At 46.8% G+C, this 22573-nt stretch overlaps 1 protein-coding gene across 1 annotated transcript; it reads right to left on the bottom strand.

Moving 5' to 3' along the window:
* Positions 1-589: 589 nt before the first annotated feature.
* LOC132482546 (diacylglycerol O-acyltransferase 2-like protein 6) lies at positions 590-12743 on the bottom strand. Its single transcript, XM_060087862.1, is given in 10 exon segments — positions 590-691; positions 878-927; positions 1376-1493; positions 1495-1588; positions 3878-4052; positions 5466-5670; positions 6039-6058; positions 6061-6108; positions 6642-6752; positions 12653-12743. Coding segments are annotated over 10 exon segments (1014 nt in total).
* Between the last annotated feature and the right edge of the window lie 9830 nt (positions 12744-22573).

The raw sequence follows: 22573 nt of genomic DNA on the forward strand, positions 1-22573 counted from the left end.
AATTAGGAAATAGTCATATCCTGTTTTATATATCTAGAGCTTTATTTTTTATAGAAGAAATGGCGTAATTATTTTTAGTAAAGTTTTTGCCAGTGTAGAACTGTATCACAGCTGAGGGAATCGTGTCTGCTTTGGATCAGGAAAGCATAGCTCAGGTCCCTGGTTTACCTTGTGGTGGCCTCCAAATTGTAAGGAAAGGGCCAAGGGCCTAGGAGAAAACAAACCATCCTTGTTCTCAACAAGGCTTCTAAGCTTCAACCTAAATAGTGATGGTGTCAATAAGGCTCAGGAGGAAAGGGCATGGTGTTCTTTAACTTCTCATTCCTCTGATCAGAGTTGGCTGGAGTCAGGGGGCAAAAAAGATCTGTGGACTCACAAGACTCTGCTTACTAAACTGGGTTGTTGCCCACTCTTCCCCATCCCTCTGGTTCCTTCCTCTAAGCTGGACTCTTTAAGTACTTTCTGGCTTGGTTGGCCTCCTCACTCAAGCCTGAGATCTCCCCCTCTGTCCAGATTCTTCTTTCCATGTGGCTCTACTTGGATTCCTTAATGCCTTTGGGGGTTCGATAATGGGGAAATCCAGCTCATGTTATATGATTGTCAGCTCCTGGGTCTCAGGGATGCCATACTGTACTTTGTCAAACAGCTTGCAAAGGGCGCTGATGTAGAGTGCATGGTACTTGTCCACCGTCTTTTTTTTTTTTAACATCTTTATTGGAGTATAATTGCTTTACAATGGCGTGTTAGTTTCTGCTTTATAACAAAGTGAATCAGTTATACATATACATATGTTCCCATAGCTCTTCCCTCTTGCGTCTCCCTCCCTCCCACCCTCCCTATCCCACCCCTCTAGGTGGTCACAGAGCACCAAGCTGACCGTCTTTTTGTTTGGCTTCTTAATCTTGGGAATTGGCAGGGGCTCCCCAACTGTGGGAAAGGAGGAGAGACAAGCATCAGACCTTTCCCCCCACCCAACTCAAATTACCTATTCCTCAGAGGGAGCCACATACTGAAACTCAGTATCTGGGTCCCCTCCCCTTCCTTTGTTCTTTCCCTCTGCTCCAACCCCATCCTGTCCCATGTTCTCCAAATACCTAATCTCGTGCATGCTTAAGAGAATGAGAGTAAACTCAGAGAGTGCTGAAGGAATGTATGTGAATAATGATGCCCTCATGGCAGCTGCTGAACTGTGTCCCTCCAGTGAATGGCCACAACTCTGATCTGTTTAGTTGTCCTCCCCACCCTGCCCTCAACCACAGCCACTGGAATTCTCATTGCCTGTCCCAGCTGTGTGCCGGGTCCCCTGAGACTTGAGGGATGACCTGGGTGGGGGGAATCAAGGACCTGAGTGGTCCAAAGATGCTGGAAAACTTACCAACAGTGGTAATGGGCCGATTGAAAGGCAAGAAGCCCCAGGATCCTCGAGTGAGGTCCCGGCCGAGGAAGGTACAGAAACTTAGTCTCAGGGTTTTTTTGATTCTGTCCTGCAAGGTTTATTTGGAAGAACCTTAGCCACGTGCCCTCAGGGAAGGTCTCTTGATTGTGAACCTCATTCTCTCCAAAGGAATAGGAGGGGACAAGGTATGATCTGCAAAGAGACGGGCAGGAGTGTGAGTTCTCCCAGGAAGCTCCCCGCAGTGAAACCCTCTCCAAGGTAGGAAACCTCTACAATCTCCCCATTATAGGACAAGAGTCCAAGCACCCAAGCATCTCCAGCCTTGTGTCTCATTCTTGCTATGCTCCACACCCACCTCCCACAAGTGAACCCTTTGAGGGGAGTTGCTGCACCTTGTCTTGTGATGGGAGGAAAGTAATCTCAGGAAATCTAATAGCCCTTATTGTACCCAGCATCCAGAGTGATCGTCCTAGACTGTGTATCTGGACATGTCACTCTTCTCTTTAAAACTCTTCCAGAGCTCCTCACTTTGTGCCACGCTGCTTAGCAAGGCCTTTGTGCTCTAGCCTTGCCTACCTGGCTAGCTTCCCCTCTCCTCAGCCCTTCGTCAGAATCTGCCTAGCCATACTAAGTGTGCTACGTTCTTGCTTGTCTGTGCACCTTTGTACATCTTGCTCCTTCTGCTATAAATGCCTTCCCTCTGTCTTCACGTGGCTAATTCTATTTCACCCTTCACTACTCAGCTCCAATTTCATCCCCTTGAACCACCTCCAGTTCTTTGACCCCCTCCATTTCCTTCCACTCCCACCTCCCTCATCTAGTGCTTACCTCTTTCCTACACTAACACTACCCCAACTCTGTACTACAGTCATCACCTTGCCTGGCTGACTCCCAGTAGACAGCAGGCTAATCCAAAGGGGGAACTATGTCTTATTCATCTTTGAACCCCAGGGGCCTGGCATAGTGCCTGACATGTCATCATTGGCCCTCATTGAATGCCTGAGTTCTTCTCCCTTTTGGTCTGACTGGTAATGCCTACTAATATTTCAATTCACAGTTCAGGTGTCACCCACTTATGAAACTTCTACTTTGGGTGAAAGGCTTTCCATCAGTTGGTGCTCTCATAGTGCTTTACACATATGTCCATTATGGCACATCTTTCATTCAACAAATATGTATTGAGTTCTTTCTATGTGCCAGCACTTTTTTAAGCCCTGGGGACACATCAGTGAACACAGTGGATTAAAAAAAATCTCTGTCTTCATGGAGCTTACCTTTTATTAAGAGAAGACAGACAATAAACAATAATAATGAACAAATAGAAAACCATATATGTAAAGAAATAAAATTGATGACATATGAGGAGATGATAAGTGCAATGGGAAAAAGATCCAGCAGGATGGTCAGGATAGACTTATTGAGAAGAGACATTTGAGCAAAGACCTGGAGAAGGTAAAGGAATAAGCCAAAGAGTTATTTGTAGGAATAATGTCCCAGACAGAGGGGACAGCTAGAGCAAAGGCCCTAAGGGAGGAGTGTGTGGCTTGTTTGAGGGACAGCAAGGAGGCCAGTGTAGCTCTAATGGAGTGAGCAAGGGGGAGGGCAGTGGCTGATGAGATCAGAGACGTGGAAAGATCATTTAGGGTCTTGCAGGCCCTTGTAAAGACTTTGGTTTTGCTCGGAGTGAAATGGGAGCCACTGGAGCATTTGGAGTAGTGACATGATCTGACTCACGCTGAATAGGATCATCCTGGCCACGGTTGAGAATAGACTCTTGGATGTGAGGGAGGCAAGGATAGAAGAAGAGAGAGCACTTAGGAGACTGTCATAAAAATCCAGGGGAGAGACGATGGGGTGGTAAACCAGGGGGCGATAGTTGAGATGCTAAGTGGTTGGCTTCTGGATATATTTTGTAATTATATGTGAATATGTCTGTCTTCCATTGGACTGCCATTCCTTAAAGGCAAGTACCAGGTCGTATCTATTTTTATACCCTTAATGCCTAGTACTATGCCTGACACACAGTAGCTGTTCAGTAACTGCTGAATGAATGCATTCTATTTCTCAAACCAGATTATATGCTCTTTGGGGGCAGTATCCATGTCTTTTGCATCTTTGCAATCCCCACAGCATCAAGCCCAGTGCCTTCCTTGCCCTGGGTAAGTTCTCTGGGCCTCGCAGTTCATGGGTTGATATAGACTGAAGCCCCACTTCCCCAGACCCCCAGCCTACCAGGCTAATGGTCAGAAGGTAAAGGCCTTTTACTGTGTTTTCTCCAACTTCAGGCTTTAAAAGTACCCACCAGAATGTGTCTGGAGGCCCAAACACCCTTAAGGCACAGTGTGAGCGAGTAGAGAGAAGCAATCAGAATGAAGAGGGAACCCCCTCTAACAGGTTTCCAAGGAAGGGCACCATTCTGGAGAGGTGCTACAGAGGACCTATGGCACCCTGAAGATAGGGCATCAGAACCTAGGGACCCACCCTGTCTTCAGTGCCAACCTCACAAAACCTTTATGCTGTTTAAGGAGGACAGTAGAGGCTCCTGGGTGGCACAAGAGGGCTTCAGCAGCTCCACCCACCACAATAGCCACAGCATTGCCCGAGCCTTTCTTGGTCAGCAAATACTTCAAGGCCAACTCACTCACTGGGCACACACCTGTGAAACCAAAGAGTCAAGTGGTATAACAAAGTTGGTGCTTGAGGACGGGGTAAGGGGTTCCTCCAGGGTCTTCCTGCTGGCGACAGTTCTTCTGTCTCCTGACTGTGCTTGTTTCCACTCTTCTGTCTTTAACCTCCACATCCTGGGTTAGCCCTGAGGTTGGTCCTTAGGGTCAGCTGCTTGCCTTGCAGCTCTGTGCTACTACAGTTGGGGTTACATTGAGTTCTTCTGCCTACTTTCTCTTAGCTCTATAGTATATAAGCCCATCACTTCCTTCTCTACCCAGGAACCACAGCTGTCTTCCACTCTCCCAAGGCTGATGGCAATTGAGGCTCTCCAGAGTTCTCTTCCCTAGGAGTAGTGAGGAATAGCCACCACCATCCTGCTTCCTCCTTAGAGCAACCTGGCAAAGGGAAGCCATTGGCTGGGGGTTCTGGAGAGTAGGCAGACCCAGGATCCTGTCCAAGCCAAATTGAAATGTGGATGAACCATGGAATGAGGATGACATCTTGCTGCTCTACAACAGTCACAGAGTCTTTCCTCACCTCTGCTTCCCAACTTTGCCCTGTGCTCACCTTCTGCTCTCTCCTGGGATGGCAGACATTGGCTCCAGGCCACAGTCCTTGAGATCCAGGTTCATACCAACCTCAGAGGGGAGCAGAACCATCCTCTGGGACTCTAGTGGTCTCACCTGGCCCCTCCAGGTATCAATGTATCTTACCTTTTAATGTTTGGCTTCAGTTGTTTTCTGGTGTCCAGAAGGATGGATATTCATCCAAAGAGAAGGACATTTGGCACAGTACCCCGGCTTGAAGCCTGGCATGGGGAAGTTGTCCTGGATTCTGACGGACGCTTATCCTTTATCCCTTGATGTCTTATGCAAGTTCAAAGGGGTTCTCAGGAGGTGAGGGTCATGGGCCAGGAGGGTACCAGCTAGTATGAAAGACTTAAAAGTGTTTTTGAGACGCCCTGAGATGAGAGTTGCTATATAAATGACTGGCCAAAAGAAGCCAGTTGACATCCCCCAAAAGTCAGGCAAAGTTCATCTGAGCTGTCCCATTCCTGCCTCATTTTCCCTATATTTGGTTTTGATATTTGGCTTTTGCTTTCTGCTTTCCACTTTGGCTTTGATCCTGAACTCCAGGCTTCTGCTTCCTCTTCTGAAAGGATCCTTGGCAACTCTTATGAATGCTTATAACTTATCCTGCTGTCTAATCAAACGCTGCCTCCCAGATCTTGGACAGAACCTGAGGCTTGGCCACATATTCCTGTTATTGGCCCAGTGTGTTCTGGACTCATTTTCTACTAAGTCTTCTTCCAGCAGGGAGTGAGAACTGGACTGACTGTCAAGGCTTATAGAAGTTGGAGCCCTGAGGTAGGTCAGAGAATGGAATGATTTCTTATACTCACCCACTGACATTACATAATCTCGCACAATTGGGATCCAGAAGATCCCTTCCAAGGTCCCTACATAAGGAGTGATGGCTGGGAAAATCCGAGCAAAGCCAGTGGCCTCAGTGGGAAAGATGATGAAGACACCATAAGAGAGAATGCCATGGGGGTGGTTGGCAATGATATAGTTGTGTTTGGGACAGAGGTCATGAGTCTTCACCAGCTGTTAGAGGGAGATTGAATCAGAGTAGTGGATAGAAGGAAGAGAGGACATGTGGACTGAGATCCCAGTAGGTAGCCTGTGTTTCCCTTGGGGAGCCCCAAATCCCTATTCACTGGGATGTCTTCACTGTCACAGGATTGCCAGGGGTTATGATGCTCAGAGAGGCTGACCTGGGTCTGCCACTCTGAGGCAAGGTGCTATCCATTTGTCTCCCCACCTGCCCATCCATCTTGGGTCCCTGCTCTGCATTATGCCTCTGGGCCTTGATGTCCACTGCTGGCCACCAAAGCCTTTGAAAACATGGGGCTGAATGGGGAGGGACAGTCTGGGCAACAGGGAGTGAGGGCACCCAGAGGAAGTGTAGTCACCTTTACTGGGAAGTAATTTGGAAATACTTCCAGAGGGTCCAGTTTCGTACCCAAGTTGAACACCTACCACCTGCAGGTATGGAAGGGAAGGGAAGACTGGGTGAGAGCTTGCCAATCCCTCTACTTCTCCCAGAGGTGGAGGATGCTTCCTAAAATCTTCAGGTCACTAGAGGGGCCTCATTCTCACATTTCCATATCTTGGGCACAGAGCTATAGGTACTGTCCCTGAATCCAACCCCCAAGGAGACACAGGAAGCCCCTGCTCCTCTGGAGCAGTCAGAAAGTTGGGAGAGAAATAGCAGGAGGCTGGGAGCACCCACCCAGAAACCAGCCTCAATTCTTCCTGGGCAGCCTGGCAGAGACCTCTGTTACTTGCTGAGCTTTGCCCTCCTGTCTCCCTCCCCTTCCCTCTACCTTCCTGTGCTCCTCTCCCTCTCTCCCTCGCTTCGCCTCCCTGACCTCCTTTCCTTTCCCTTTCCTCTTCTTTCCTCTCCCCACCTCTTCTCCCTCTGTCTCTCCCACTCTCTCCTTCCACCCCCACCCCAGCCCTGTGGTTCCATCCTTGGTACCGACAGGGACCACCACTCTTCCCCTGTTTCTTACCTTGACTGTGGGTGTTCCAGTCATAGGTGAGCCAGGCTAAGGCGAGCACGGACAGCATCCCAAACTTAGTGAACACCAGAAAGTAGGGTATAAGAAGAACAGGAATAGCTCCTGAGGGGACACAAAGGGTTTGTGTCCTTCAGTTCCCTTCAAGTTTAATACACCTCTCATAACCCCAATCTCTGCTCTGTAGTGAAGGAGCAGGTCGAGGCCGGTGTGAGACTCTTCTCTCCTCATCCCTCCCAACCCCCTACCCCACTCCTAGCTCTGCTGTGGTCCGGGAGGACCTCTGAGTCCCTGGATCTGGGTCCCCTTGATGGCTGAGATCTTAACTGAGGACAGCAGAACCATGACGTTCTCAGAGTAGGTCCTCAGCTGGGGTCAAAGGACAACACTACTTGGCAATTGGAAGGAAACAGCATCTTGAGCCGGTGGCTTACATCCCCATTCTGGGACCTCAGGAAGTCCTTTCTGAAAGCTCAACCCTCCTTCCTTTGTGGAACTGCTCTGTCAGCACATTCCAGTGGAGAGGGGCGGCCTGCAGTGTACGGGCTGTTTGATGCTGAGAAGAAAACACATATTAGAAACTGCTTTACTTTGTTCGATTTTGTCCCATTCAAAATGTCTCAAAAGTTCAGAAGGGGGAAAAATCATCTCTGTTAGCAAAGAAAGGGTCACAGCAGGCTGTGAAATGCAGACGTGGTACATCTTACAGCAGTGGGAGTTGAATTCCATTTTAAAATCTGCATTCATGAGAAAGAGGGGCTCAGCACACATATTGTGAATTTAAAAATACCCAGCTAAAGGAATGACTTCTTTGACCAGATAACATCATAGTAGATAAAAGTTTCAGAGAAGGGGAAGAAACTCAAGAGTTACCTGCCAGCAGGTTTGTCTCTCGCATTTTGGGCTTAGATGAAAATAACAGGAAAAAGATGGAATGGGCATTAAAAAAAAAAGTCGTGTTATGGAGTAGAAGAAACCTTAGTGATAGGCTGAATTCCCCTTACAAGAGCTGGCTGAAGTGGTTGTTGTAAGCATACTAATTAAATAGGAAATAGCAGGGGGAGGAATTTTATGGGAAGATTGCCATGGATACAAATCTTGCTACCTCTGACCCTCATAAAAGATGAGAGTAGGGGGCTTCCCTGGTGGCGCAGTGGTTGAGAATCCGCCTGCCAACGCAGGGGACACGGGTTCGAGCCCTGGTCTGGGAAGATCCCACATGCCACAGAGCAGCTAGGCCCGTGAGCCACAACTGCTGAGCCTGCGCGTCTGGAGCCTGTGCTCCGCAACAAGAGAGGCGGCGACAGTGAGAGGCCCGCGCACCACATGAAGAGTGGCCCCCACTTGCCGCAACTAGAGAAAGCCCTTGCACAGAAACGAAGACCCAACACAGCCAAAAATAAATAAATAAATAAATAAATTTATTTTTTTAAAAAAGATGAGAGTAAATTTGCTGGGTAAGCTTCAGAAGAAAACTCAGATAAAGTTAAATACGAATCATTATTAATTTTTTTCAACTTCTTTATTGGAGTATATTGGCTTTACAATGGTGTGTTAGTTGCTGCTGTATAACAAAGTGAATCAGCTATACATATACATATATCCTCAGATCCCCTCCCTCTTGCGTCTCCCTCCCACCCTCCCTATCCCACCCCTCTAGGTGGTCACAAAGCACTGAGCTGATCTCCCTGTGCTATGTGTCTGCTTCCCACTAGCTATCTATTTTACATTTGGTAGTGTATATATGTCTATGCCACTCTCTCACTTCGTCCCAGCTTATCCTTCCCACTCCCCGCATCCTCGAGTCCATTCTCTACGTCTGCGTCTTTATTCCTGTCCTGCCCCTAGGTTCTTCAGAACCTTTTTTTTTTTTTTTTTTAGTTTCCATATATATGTGTTAGCATATGGTGTTTGTCTTTCTCTTTCTGACTTACTTCACTCTGTATGACAGACTCTAGATTCATCCACGTCTCTACAAATGACCCAATTTCATTCCTTTTTATGGCTGAGTAATATTCCATTGTATATATGTGCCACATCCTCTTTATCCATTAATCTGTTGATGGACACTTAGATTGCTTCCATGTCCTGGCTATTGTAAATAGTGCTGCAATGAACACTGGGGTGTATGTGTCTTTTTGAATTATGGTTTTCTCCAGATTTATGCCCAGGAATGTGATTGCTGGATCATATGGTAACTCTATTTTTAGTTTTTTAAGGAACCTTCATACTGTTCTCCACAGTGGCTGTATCAATTTACATTCCCACCAACAGTGCAAGAGGGTTCCCTTTTCTCCACACCCTTAGAGGGATTTTTTTAAGTAGATTTTAAAAGTATTTAATTTAATGGGATTTTCTACACAGGTAATCATGTCATCTGTGAATTAGGACAGTTGTATTTCTTACTTTTCAATCTGTATGCTTTTCTTTCTTTTTTTTTTCTTCTTGCTTTATTGCACTTGCTAGGACTTTTAGTATGATGTTGAATACAAATGGTGAGAGTGAACATCCTTGCTTTGCTCCTCATCTTAGGGAGAAAGCTTTCAGTCTTTCACCGTTAAGTGTGATGTTACCTGCAGGTTTGTTTGTTTTTTTTTTTTACAGATGCTCTTTATCAAGTTGAGAAAGTTGCCTTCTACTCCTAGTTTGCTGAGAGATTTTACCATGGATTAAAGTTTGTCAAATGCTTTTTCTACATCAATTGATATAATTGTGTGTGTTTTTTCTCCCTTAGGTGGTTAATATGCTAGGTTACATTGATTGATTTTCAAATATTTACACTTGCATTCTGGGATAGAGCCCACTTGGTCATGGTATATTTGTTTGATTTGCTAGTTTTTTGAGGATTTTTGCATTTATATTAATGAGGGATATTGGTCTGTAGTTTTCTTTTTTGTACTGTTTTGTCTGGTTTTGGTATCAGGGTCTGGCCTCATAAATGAGTTAGCAAGTGTTCCTTCCTCTTCTATTTTCTGAAAAAGATTGTGTAGAATTTGTGATATATCATCTTTAAAATGTTTGGAAGAATATGCCGTTGAAACTAACTGGTCTGCAGATTTCTGTTTTGGAAGGTTTATAACCTTCCAGAATTAAAATTTAATTTAGTTAATAGTTACAGGTTATCTATTTCCTTTTGGGTGAGTTTTGGTTGTTTGTGGTTTTCAAGGAAGTCTTCAAATGTAATTGTTAATTTGTCTATTTTTTTTCCAGTTCTGTCAGTTTTCACTTCATATATCTTAAAGCTCTATTGCTAGGTGCACAGACATTTAGGATAGTTATGTCTTCTTGGTGAATTGACCCTTTTACCATTATGTAATATCCTTTTTCACCCTTGCTCTTGACTTAAAAAAAATAAATTTAAACCTGTACACCCTCAAATTACTAATGATTACTAGCTTAAGTTAAAGATGGTACCAATATGAATCTAAGCGGGTCCTTTCTTCAAATCATTTCTGATTCACCTTGCTTGCTCACTTTCCCCATATAGTAATAGCCAAAATTTACTGTACACTCATCATGTAAAACTAAGTATTTTACATGTGTATTTTATTTAATCTTCATAAAGCCCCCATTAGGACAATAAGCATTCTCATTTTGTGAATGGGGAACCCAGGTTCAGAGAAGTTAAATAACCACTTAAGGTCACGCAGCCAGCTAGTGGGTGAGCCAGAGTTGAGAACTCACACTCTTCCTCCAGAGACTGTACTCTTCGCCACTGAGCTCTAATTATTGCTTTCCTTTAGTCAATTGTTAATTCCTATCAGTTCTGTCCCCCAAACATCTTTCAAATTATTCTATTCCCCACCTCCATGCTACCATCCGGTCCAAGCCACCATTCTCTCTCTCTAAGCCGACTGCCAATATCTTCTAAACAGGTTACCTGCTTCGATTTGAGCCATGATGCAGCCAGCATGCTAAATGCAAATCTCTGTCCTTCTATAGCATATAACCAAGAACATGGCTGGTTTGTCAAAGAGACATTTCTGTGGCTCTGTGATTACTTAATGGATCAAAATTAATGATAAATATGAGAACCTATGGGGGTTAATGGTAATTCAATAATTCAACAACTCACATGGCTTCCCATGACTTTTAGGATCCAGTCCAGTCTCATAACCTTGGTTCTGAAGGTCCTTGGTGATGGAGCCCCTGGCCACCCCCTAGTTCTCTGCATGCCACCATACTGTTCTTCTGTCAGTTTCTTCAACTCATTCTGTTCCCCAGCCTCCGGGCTTCTGTGCATATTGTCCCTTTTGCCTGGAAGACTCTTTCCTCAGCTCGTTGCCTGGCTAGCTCCTATTCATATTTCAGGCCTCAGGATAAATGTCACAGTTTCAACATTTTGGAGCTATCTTTAACTTCTCTCCCTTTCCAAAAAAAAATCTCTCCCATTCATCCTCCTGCCTCTATCTCCACTGCCACTGCTGTGGTCCAGAACTTGATCTCCTCTGGTCTGGACTGCAGCCTTTTGTCTATTCTTGTCTGCTGGTCTCTTCCCCTCCAGTCTGTTTTCCATGCCACAGATATATTTTTAAGGCACAGTCATAATGTTGTTTGCCTCCTCTGAAGCCTTCAGTATTTTCCCACTGCTGACAGGATAAAGCCTGAACATGTTAGCCTGGTGTTTTTTGTTTTTTTTTTTAGCCGTACGTGGGCCTCTCACTGCAGCGGCCTCTCCCGTTGTGGAGCACAGGCTCCGGACGCACAGGCTCAGGGGCCATGGCTCACAGGCCCAGCCGCTCCGCGGCACGTGGGATCTTCCCGGATCGGGGCACGAACCCGTGTCCCCTGCATCGGCAGGCAGACTCTCAACCACTGCACCACCAGGGAAGTCCATAAATGAACTTTTGAGATGACTGCAACAACTGGCATGTGAAATGTAAATCTCTGTGATGTCTATTACCGACAAATTCACAGGTATTTCTGTGGTTTGCTGCCTACATTCATCATTACAATATGAGGTTAGTGAAAATAAGCAGGTAATTTTTTCCATCCAAATTCAACGTTGTCCCTCCCTGTCTCATTCTAGGTCTATTGGTCCCTAGTTAAGAACCACTGCTCTAGGGCTTCCCTGGTGGCGCAGTGGTTGAGAATCTGCCTGCCAGTGCAGGGGACACGGGTTCGAGCCCTGGTCTGGGAAGATCCCATATGCCACAGAGCAGCTAGGCCCGTGAGCCACAACTGCTGAGCCTGCGCATCTGGAGCTTGTGCTCCACAACAAGAGAGGCCGCGACAGTGAGAGGCCTGCGCACCGCGATGAAGAGGGGCCCCCGCTAGCTGCAACTAGAGAAAGCCCTCGCACAGAAACGAAGACCCAACATATAGCCAAAAATAAATTAATAAATTTATAAAAAAAAAAAAGAACCACTGCTCTAGAGGGTCATATAGCCTCCCACAGATTGGACTTGGCAGCCTCCTAACCTGTCCCATCCTTCAGGATGACATTTCTCCACGTCCAGTTTCCAAACTTGCCCCTGTAATTGGCTGCTCACAAAGCCCTGGTTTCTGACTGAGAAAATCTTCAAGCTCTCAGCCCATTTGCCCAGCACCGATGACTGTCATTCTCTGAGTCCATTGTAGAACTGGCCCTTTCTCAAAATTCTGTCTAATGAGTCACTCACGCAGCCCGCAGATTTTCCATAATTCTCTCATCATAGTCTTATACTGGAAAACCACCTTACATCTACCCAGTAACACCAACTCTGCCCCTGCCCCCGAATAGGACTCTTTTCAGCTAGTTCACAGGGGGCAGTCCTGAGAGAAGGCTGGGGTGATCTTTAAACCAGGAAACCTGCAGCCTCACTCCTGGCCTTCATGCCCCTCAGATGGGAGGAGAGAAATCTAATGAACTCAACAGTAGCCATCTCTCTGGGTGGAGAGGCACAGTCTTTCCCAGAGAGAGGGGACCAACCAAATGATCTCTTTGGAGTCCTCCTCATCTGGAGATTCCTGGTCTCTTTCTTCATCTGTTCCCTTGTGCTCTCCAGCTCCTGGGGTTCACTCACCTAAAAAGACATCGCCTGGGATCCACTGCAAAACAGAGAGTGTTTGGAGGCTTTCCTGAAGATCCAGATGGGAGAGGAAGGCCATGGCCATGGTGCTGTTCTGTTGTGGTAAGAAGGCTGGTGCCTCCAAAGCTGAGCTGATTGCAGGTGCTTTGCTTTAATCTCATCACTGAGTCCCTTTATCTGCTGGAGGTTTTAGCCTTTTCTCCAGTCTTCCCTATTCTCTCCCCACCTCAACTTCCTATGCACACACCAGGATTTAGATCATACTTTCTAATCTCTCTAATACGCATCCTTTCCCCACAGGTGCTCAATTGCCTCAGGCTGGTTCTAGCTGTGTGTGTGTGTGTGTGTGTGTGTGTGTGTGTGTGTGTGTGTGTGTGTGTGAGGATGGGTCCCTGATAAATTAGTACAGGAAAAGGGAATGGCTTAGGTCTCAAATAGGATCTCTGAAAAGCAGTCTGCCCTGGTGGATGCTCTTTGACTCCTCCTGTCTTCTGCTGAGAGCCACCTAGTCGACCAGAGCCTTCTCTGCATGAATATCTAGACTTCTCAGATCCCTCCTTGTGCCTCTGTTCCCAGGGGTTCTGTACCAGTGGCCAGTGGGAGAAGCATTGCACAGACAGCAGACCTGGCTTTCGGTCCTGGCTCCGCCAAGTTCCTCCCCGGACGCTGTGGGGGAATCGCTCTGTGTCTCTAGATCTGTTGTTGGGAGGCAATCTAGCGGCTAAAGGCATGGACTTTAGAGCCAGATAGCTGGGGTTCAGATCTCAGCTCTGCCACTTACAAGTTGGCAAACTGCCGTGCCTCGGTTTCCCCAACTGTAAAATGGGGATAATAATAGTACCTGCTTCATAGGGTTGTTCTGAGGGTTGAGTGAGTGAATGTAAAGCACTTAGCACAGGGCCTGGCACACAGGAGGTATTACTGTAAGTGTTTCCTATTATTATTCTTCGTTTAATTAAATGAATGTCTACTGAACACCTATTATGTTTCAGGCTAAAAGGCTTGCTTCTGCACACCAGCCTTTTCAAAATTAAAGATTGTCTCCAGGTCCCAGGCTTGTGGATTCCTTTTTTCGGTAACTATCTGTTGAGTGATTACCGTTTGCCAGGTGCTGTTCTAGGTGTTGAGGATTCATTGGGGAAGAAGATGGGCATGATTCCTGCCTTTATTGAACTCACGGTCTAGTGGAGGAGACAGACATTAAAAACTTACAAAACTGTCTATACACTTGAATTTCTGGTAAGTGTCCTAAAGGAAAAGGCCAGTAATTCTCAGCATAAGGCCTCTAATGTAGGTGCTCAAAAAAATCTTCTGAATGTAATCAAAAAGGTTGCTAGGAAAATCAAATACAAAAAGGTATCAAGTGTCTGACAAGTACAAGGAAATATGATTCCTTAGCCTTTTCCAGGAATATTAGTGGAACTCTCTCTCCCTCCCTACCTCCCACTCTGGCTTGGGCCTCCTCGATTAGACTGACTAATATGAATCTTCAGAGTTGAGCTTAGGGGACGGTTTTGGTGCACCGTGGGATGTACTGTCCTCCCCCAATGTACCCTCCATGGCCACTTGACATGCCTCCCCTCCTCCTCATCCTCTTTCTTTTCTTCCCCCTGGCTAGCTGGGGTTACCAAGCTGCTTCTTGGGGGCTAGTTGGCCACATACAGGGTGAGACGTATTAGAGCACGTCTGCTCAGAATCTGCAGGGGAGAAGGGAGAGAGGTAAGAGGTGGGCCTGGGCCCTTCCAGGGCAAAGCACAGATGTGGGGAGGGCGAGAGTATCCCGGATAGACGAGTTCCACAATGCTGCCAGCGCCAAGGCCGCTTACAAATCAGGTCTCTACCCTGCTTAACTTTCAGATGGGTAAATGGAAGAGGCCTAGAAAGGGCTCACACAGGGTGCTAGATGCAGGGCAAGGACACACGGATTTCCATTTCTGCCTTCCTAATGTCTGGCTCAGGGCCTGATACAGTGTAGGCATTCAAGTAAATGCTTGTGGAACAAATAATGAGGTCTGGTCTCCTGGTTCCTTAAGCAAGATGGACTTGCAGGGGGCTTCCCTGGTGGCGCAGTGGTTGAGAGTCTGCCTGCCGATGCAGGGGACACGGGTTCGTGCCCTGGTCCGGGAAGATCCACATGCCGCGGAGTGGCTGGGCCCGTGAGCCATGGCCGCTTAGCTTGCGCATCTGGAGCCTGTGCTCCGCAATGGGAGAGGCCACAACAGTGAGAGGCCCACGTACCACAAAAAAAAAAAAGAAAAAAAAAAGATGGACTGGCAGGGCTGGGTCATGACCCTGATTTGCCAGCCCTTTCCCCTCCAAAACAAAGATCATACTGTCTGAGCTGGAGCCTTCCTGAGCCAACTGGACAAATATAACATGAACACCGGTGAATGTAGTAAAAGCAGGAAGAAGAGAAGTAGGTGAGCAGACAAATCCTGAATAACCAGCACTCATGATTTCCCAATTACAATCCAACCAACCAACAAGCAAACCCTTAGCTGCCTCGGAGTAAGCAGTACCAAAGGAGAGGTGGCCGAGAAGCACAAAAGGGTCTGGTAATTTCATTCATAGACATTTAGGGCTGATATGATCCTAACCCTCAAGAAACTCACAGTCCAGCATGTGAGGTGGATGGAATCACAGACACCCATATGGGGTGCCGTGGGGTGTGCAGACGCAGATGAGAGAAGCATCCGCCAGCCTGAGGAGGGCAGGGAAGCCTCTATGGAAGCGGGGGTGCTGTGGTGAGAAGAAAGGGTGCAAAAGGCATGGAAGGACAGCAAGGGGAAGACTGCACTTAGCTCGCCAAACCAGAAGCTAAGAAGCTTTGCAGGAACAACAGAAAACCAAAGAAGACTGGAAGGAAAAGGAGAGCGAGGGGACCGGGGAGCTCAGAAGAAGTGGGTGGAAGTGAGGGAAACGCTGAGAAAGAAGCAGCCCTAGGATTCTTCTTCCTGGATTCTGAAGGTTCACCCTCAGCCTTCAGAATGACTCATTTCTAGAAAGCTTTGGATAGCTGAGGTTTTGCTATAATGTGTTTTCTTCTGATCGTCCCCCTTCAATCATACCCTTACTTGGTTCGGTACTGCAATTTCAGCAATACCTGAATAGGAGAACCTATTTAATGCCAGTCAATGGGCTAGGTACTATACAAGGGACATACATAGTCCCTTCTTTCACCAAATTTTTATTGAGGTTCTACTACAAGCCTGGCATTATTCTAGGTTGACAATTGTGTGTGTGGTGGGTCAGGGGGCTGGCAGGGAGTGAAAGAAGTACACACATCATCAATACAAGGATTGGGGCCATCAGAGAAGTACAAAGAAGATGGAGGGGAAGGCTAGTAGCTGTGTGATCTTGGACAAGACACTTCCCTTCTCTGAGTCTCGGTTTCCTCCTCTGGAAAAAGGGACTAATCATATTTATTTGCTGTGAGGAGTAGTGGTAATGTTTGAAAAGTTCTCGGGCAGTGTCTGCCACCCAGGAGCTTTTCTTTTTTTTTTTTTTTTTTTTTTTTTTTGCGGTACGCGGGCCTCTCACTGCTGTGGCCTCTCCCGTTGCGGAGCTCAGGCTCCGGACTCACTCCCTATCCCAACCCTCTAGGCGGTCACAAAGCACGGAACTAATCACCCTCTGCTATGCGGCTGCTTCCCACTATCTATTTTACATTTGGTAGTGTATATATGTCCATGCCACTCTCTCACTTTGTCCCAGCTTACCAAACCCCTCCCCATGTCCTCAAGTCCATTCTCTACGTCTGCATCTTTATTCATGTCCTGCACCTAGGTTCTTCGGAAACATTTTTTTTTTTTTTTTTTTTTTTCGGTATGCGGGCCTCTCACTGTTGTGGCCTCCCCCGTTGCGGAGCACAGGCTCCGGACGCGCAGGCTCAGCGGCCATGGCTCACGGGCCCAGCCGCTCCGCGGCATATGGGATCCTCCCAGACCGGGGCACGAACCCGTATCCCCTGCATCGGCAGGCGGACTCTCAACCACTTGCGCCACCAGGGAGGCCCCGGAAACATTTTTTAAAAAATACCATATATATGTGTTAGCATATGGTATTTGTTTTTCTCTGACTTACTTCACTCTGTATGACAGACTCTAGGTCCATCCACTTCACTACATATAACTCAATTTCGTTTCCATTTATGGCTGAGTGATATTCCATTGTATATATGTACCACATCTTCTTTATCCATTCGTCTGTTGATGGGCATTTAGGTTGCTTCCATGACCTGGCTACTGTAAATAGTGCTGCAATGAACATTGGGGTACATGTGTCTTTTTGAATTATGGTTTTCTCTGGGTATATTCCCAGTAGTGGGATTGCTGGATCATATGGTAATTCTAGTTTTAGTTTTTTAAGGAAGCTCCATACTGTTCTCCATAGTGGCTATATAAATTTACATTCTCACCAACAGTGCAAGAGGGTTCCCTTTTCTCCACACCCTCTCCGTCATTTATTGTTTGTTTGTATTGTTTGTAGATTTTTTGACGATGGCCATTCTGACCAGTGTGAGGTGATACCTCATTGTAGTTTTGACTTGCATTTCTCTAATGATTAGTGATGTTGAGCATTCTTTCATGTGTTTGTTGGCAATCTGTATGTCTTCTTTGGAGAAATGTCTATTTAGGTCTTCTTCCCATTTTTGGATTGAGTTGTTTGTTTTTTTGATATGGAGTTGCATGAGCTGCTTGTATATTTTGGAGATTAACCCTTTGTCAGTTGCTTTGCTGGCAAATATTTTCTCCCATTCTGAGGGTTGCCTTTTTTTTTTTTTTTTTTTTTTCTGGTACGCGGGCCTCTCACTGTTGTGGCCTCTCCCGTTGCAGTGCACAGGTTTCGGACACACAGGCTCAGTGGCCATGGCTCACAGGCCCAGCCGCTCAGTGGCATGTGGGATCCTCCCGGACCGGGGCACGAACCCGTGTCCCCTGCATCGGCAGGCGGACTCTCAACCACTGCGCCACCAGGGAAGCCCACCCAGGAGCTTTTCCATGGTACTGGTACTCAGCTGTGCGGGGTGGGTGGCATTTGAAATGGGCTTCAACAGGCAGAGAAGTAGGGAGAGTGATCTGTCTTGTGATGGCTGGGGAGACACAAAAGTCTGCAGGTTTGCTTTGGCACAGGGACTAGTTTCATTTGACGGGAGCCTCAGGTTTGTGGAGGGGAGCAGAGGGAAAGAAGACTGGACGCTGGTAAGTGGGGATGTCTTCCTCATAAATCCCTTTATGTCTGCAGATCAGCAGCTCTAGAAAGAACCTACAGAAAGTAAATGAACCCAGGAGTAGTGGCTGGAGGTGGGGACCGAGGAGGTGGAGTGTGGGACAGAACAGGGTGAGTATTTCAAAATCTCTTGGAAGTCACTGGATCACTTCTCAGGGCAGGCAGGCTCTGGGGAACAGCAGCATCTAGCGCCTTGGTTCAGGCTAGAATGACGGACTATGTCTATTTGCCAGGGGCTGAGGAGTTGCCCGGGACGCAGGACTTTCAGTGCTAAAACCAGGGTGGCTTGGGGCTCATTGGGACAGCTGGTCCCCTAGTTCAGGCCTTTGTCACTGTCTCCTGGACTCCAGCAGGCTGCTTCTAGCTGCTCTACCTTCCTTTGGTCCTTTGCTGCTAGAGGATTGGTATCAAACACAGCTCTTACCCTCTGCCCTGTTTCTAACCCTCCAAAGGTTCCCATGGCCTCCGGGATCAAGTGCGAAGCCCAGAGCCTGGCCTCCAGAGCCCTTTTGCTCCACTGGTTTCTGCCCTCCTTGAAAGTCTCACTTCCCATAACTTTCACACCACACCAGATACAGCCTCCTTTCCCAACAAGGAAGTGCCCTTTGCTATTCTGGGCCTTTGCCCACGGTGGTCTCTTATCAGCCTAAGTCCTACGCATGCTTCAAGTTACTGTGAAAATGTCATTGTCTGAGATTCTCCACCCTGCTCTCTCCTCTGGATTCCCAAGGTACATTATACATACTTTTGGGAGAGCACATATTAGGAAGTTAGTTTGAGAGTGTAGACCCCACTGCTATATCCAGCTTCTAGTGAGATGCTTCACGTACAGTAAGCTTTTGGTATATATATCTTGAATAGTCAGCATATTCACATGATTCAAAATTCAAAAGGGTCTATAGGGAAATTCAGTGAAAAGTCTCCTTCCCACTCCTGGCCTCTAACAATCCCACACCCCTCCTCCTCCTCCAGGGAAATTTTATGCGTGCCCAGGCAAATAAGGTAATTTGCTTTGTTAAATGAATAAAGGAAATAACAGTAGAAACCTGGAAACAATCCAAATGTTCAAAATCTGGGCCTGGCTAAAAGTAAGCTATTATATAGCAATCTTATAGACAATCTGCAGTCATTAAAAGTCATTAAAATTATTATAAGGTAGACTCTGTAGTATATGATATGGTAAGCTTCCAAAGCAGAGTATAAAGCAGACCTCTCCACTGAATACACATTGTGAAAATGTGGTCCCTTCAGTGATAGGATGAAAGGGGGTCTGAGAGAGAAATGATTGCTGCTTTAAGGTGAGGGATTCTGGGTTTCCTTTTATGTAAAGTTGTTTGAATATGAAAAGAAAGAGGCTGCATTATTGTGAATCTGCCTGACGAAGAAGCATGATTCATGATGGAACTCATTCATTCAGTAATTCATTCTGCAGACACTGAATGCCGGCTTTGTCAGGAGAAGGCCAGAAACAGTGCTGAGCTTCCCAGGAAGAGCACTAAGTAGGCGACAGGCCCTGAGAAACTCTAATGGAGTCAGAGGGGTGAGGAGTGTGATGAGTTCATTGCCATGCTGTTGAATTTGAATTTTTGTTCATCAAGAGGAGCGGTGTGGTAGATGATAGGATATGGGTCAGGGAGCTCAGCAGAAAGGTCAGGGCTAGAGCTGGCCATCAGCATACATGTGGTGAGTCATGGAAGCTGGAGGTGGGGTGAGCTCACCCAGGCAGAAGGTAGACAAGGAAAGGAGAAGACAGGTTCCATAAAGCGGGTGACGAGTCTTTCTGCCAATCTCTCAATGTCTCTGAGCCGGGGACAAGGGCACCAGGGTAGCAGAGGCGGTATCTTGTCGCCGAGTGTGGGAGGTCCTCAGAGTTCAGGCAGAAATCCTCCCTCCCAGCCCCTGGCTGCCAAGTCTCATGCGCACACAACCTGGGTCTGGTCTTAGTTGTCCAGGAGGGCCTGGTAGATCAAGAGGGGGGGCTTTGACGGGCTCAGAAAATGTGTAGAAACCCTTAAGTGAGAGGGTGGAATAGAGAGAGGGTTTAAAAGATTCACTTGTACCAAGATCGGATAGGGCTGGAAACACGTGGGCCTGGCACTGGGAGCAGGAATGTTCTACAGGTTGAGGGATGTAGGGCCCCAGGAAGGGGAGAGTTCTGAGTCCGGGGTATTCCCCTAGTGAGCAGGTCTCAGATGTGCCCTTAAAGGGCCTGGCCGGCAAAGCTGATAGAATCGTTGCTCAAAATTTAGACAGAGAAAGGGGAGGGGTGATCCGCAGAGCAGTGTGCCAGCGGGGTATCTCGCCCACCTTCCTATGTCCCCCGTGCTTTGTGCTTCCCGGGGAGTGTGGCAGACTGGAAGGACGTGGCCTGTGGAATCAGGCCCACCTGGAATCCAGGCCCAGCTCGACACTTAGGGCTGAGTGATCTTTGGGAAATCCCTTCTCTGAGCCTCAAGTTCCTCATTTACAAATTGAGGCAAGAATAATATCTACCTTGGGACGTTGTTGTGAGGATTAGAAATAGTCAACTCCTAGTATACAGTAGGTGCTCAATACACGAATTCTTGTTATTTGTGCTACCACACGGGAATAGGATGGCCTAAGTCATTGCTGAGTTGTACTCTCTTGGAGGGATTTATTGCCAATTGGGACAAGAAACTGAAATCTTTTGTTTACCATCTTTTCATATACATTTGTCAAAGGCGGCCTGGTGGGCAGATAAGTAAAAACCGGTTCTCAATTTCCACTGCATGTAACAATTCTCTCCTGTGCCTGTGCTGGTCATCTCCAGCACAAAAAGAAAAGCATGTTCACAAACCTTTTCGCTGGTGGTGATATATATAGAAGACTGAGAAAGCAATAGGGGGGCAGGGGTTAAAATAAGTTGTGAAATACTGAATTTAAAAAACAATGCATCCCCTCCTCTGGCCGCCAAACTTACATTTGTGCCATGTTTTCTAATTGTTCAAAGTGCTTTTCCATATTTGACTTCATTTGCTCCTTACTCTGGCCTGTGAGGTAAGTAGGCCAGATGTTGTCAGCATCTGGGAGGGGCTAAAACTGACAGAGCTGGTATTAGAACCCATACCTCCTTGCTATGGAGCATGAGTGAACTGAGCCAGGTTAAACCTTGGATGAATGGGTGAAAAGCAATCTGTGAGGAAATGATGTGCAGCTGTTGGAGGGAGCTGTTTTGCAAGGAGACAAAGGTCACAGTGCCGTCTTGTTGTTGGGTGTCTGAAAGAGCCGGGTGGCAGTGTATCTGTTGTGCTGATGAGCAAACCGGAGGCCCACAGTAAGCAGAGGAGGACTTTGGAATTCAGTTGACATAAGAGAGGTGAATTTAGGTTCAAAAGTTTTATCCTTTGCACGTTGTTTTAAATGACAGCAGTGACCCCCGTGACCTGGGTGGCCCTGGGTCACCCAGCTAGGGAGGGGCAGAGCCCTGAGGATTGAGACTCAATTCAGAACCCTTAACTCCAACTTCTTGGGCTTGAAATCAGCTCATTCAGTCCCCTGCCCTGTCTTTCTTACAGGGGTGTTGAAAAGAATAAGAGTGGAAAGGACAAATCACCACATGATGGCATTAAAAGAAGTAGTGCCCAGCGTTCACCTTTTCCAAATAACTAATTGGCCTCCACGTGAGAGCTACAGAGGGCAAATATTTTGGCCACACTGATATGTTTGCACGGTCTATGTATTAGCTGTGTGCTGAAGTAAGTCACTCACTGCATTTCCCCAAGGCAGTTTCCTTCGCTGTAAAACGAAGGCATCATCTCCTGCCTGACGGGTTGTGAGAATGAAATATGCAGCATATGTGAAATAAGCATAGTGCAAACGATGAAGCAGTACTGTTATCTGTGGAATGCTTTGAGTCCTAGCTTCCCGGGGAGTCCACCAAACCCAGCTCACTCTAGGACCCTGAAACGCCTTGTTCTGGTGGGAGTAGAGAAGGTGGTTCTCTTTTTTTTTTCTCTAGCCGCCAGACAGGCAGACTGAACTGGGGAGGAAAATGGAGGGAGATGGGTTTGCTCACTGCCTCTGTCTTATCCCCCAGCTGAGGGGGAAATGGCAGTGGGGAAGAGGGCTGGCATAACCTTTTCTTCGGTGAGTCAGCTAAAAAGAAATTTCTATAGCTCCAATAACGTATAAGTGGTGGTTTGGGTTTGGATTTTTCAAGCTGCTCCCTCTTTTTAAGCTGCTTTAAGATGCAGAACTAAAAGCACACGCAAATGGGAAGCACATGGAAAATGACAGAAGCACAGCTTGTTACTAATGTGAACTTGAAGAAATCACTCAGCTCCTCCGGGCCTGTTTTCTCATCTGTAAAATGGGGACAATGCTACCTATTTTGCAGGGTCACTGTGAGTATTAATAGCATGTGAAAGTGCCGGGTCTGCTGCCTGGCACAGAACAGAGTTTCCAACACCTACCTGTCCATTTCCTTTCCCTTCCTAGTGGACAGACCATAGTCACTGAGCTCAGACGAAAACACTTATTCTTTAGCCTATTATAATGGCTGCCATTATTCATTTAATTCTCAAAACAACCCTATGAAACAGCTCATCTATAAACATGGAGAAAACAGAGCAGTTCAGAGAAGTTATATTGCCCACGGTCACACAGCTTTCAACTTTTAAAGCCAGGATTCAAACCCACTTTGTCTAGTTTGCCTCTCAGATATCA

The sequence above is a fragment of the Mesoplodon densirostris genome, chromosome X, assembly GCF_025265405.1.
Source record: "Mesoplodon densirostris isolate mMesDen1 chromosome X, mMesDen1 primary haplotype, whole genome shotgun sequence".
NCBI classification, from domain to species: Eukaryota; Metazoa; Chordata; class Mammalia; order Artiodactyla; family Ziphiidae; genus Mesoplodon; species Mesoplodon densirostris.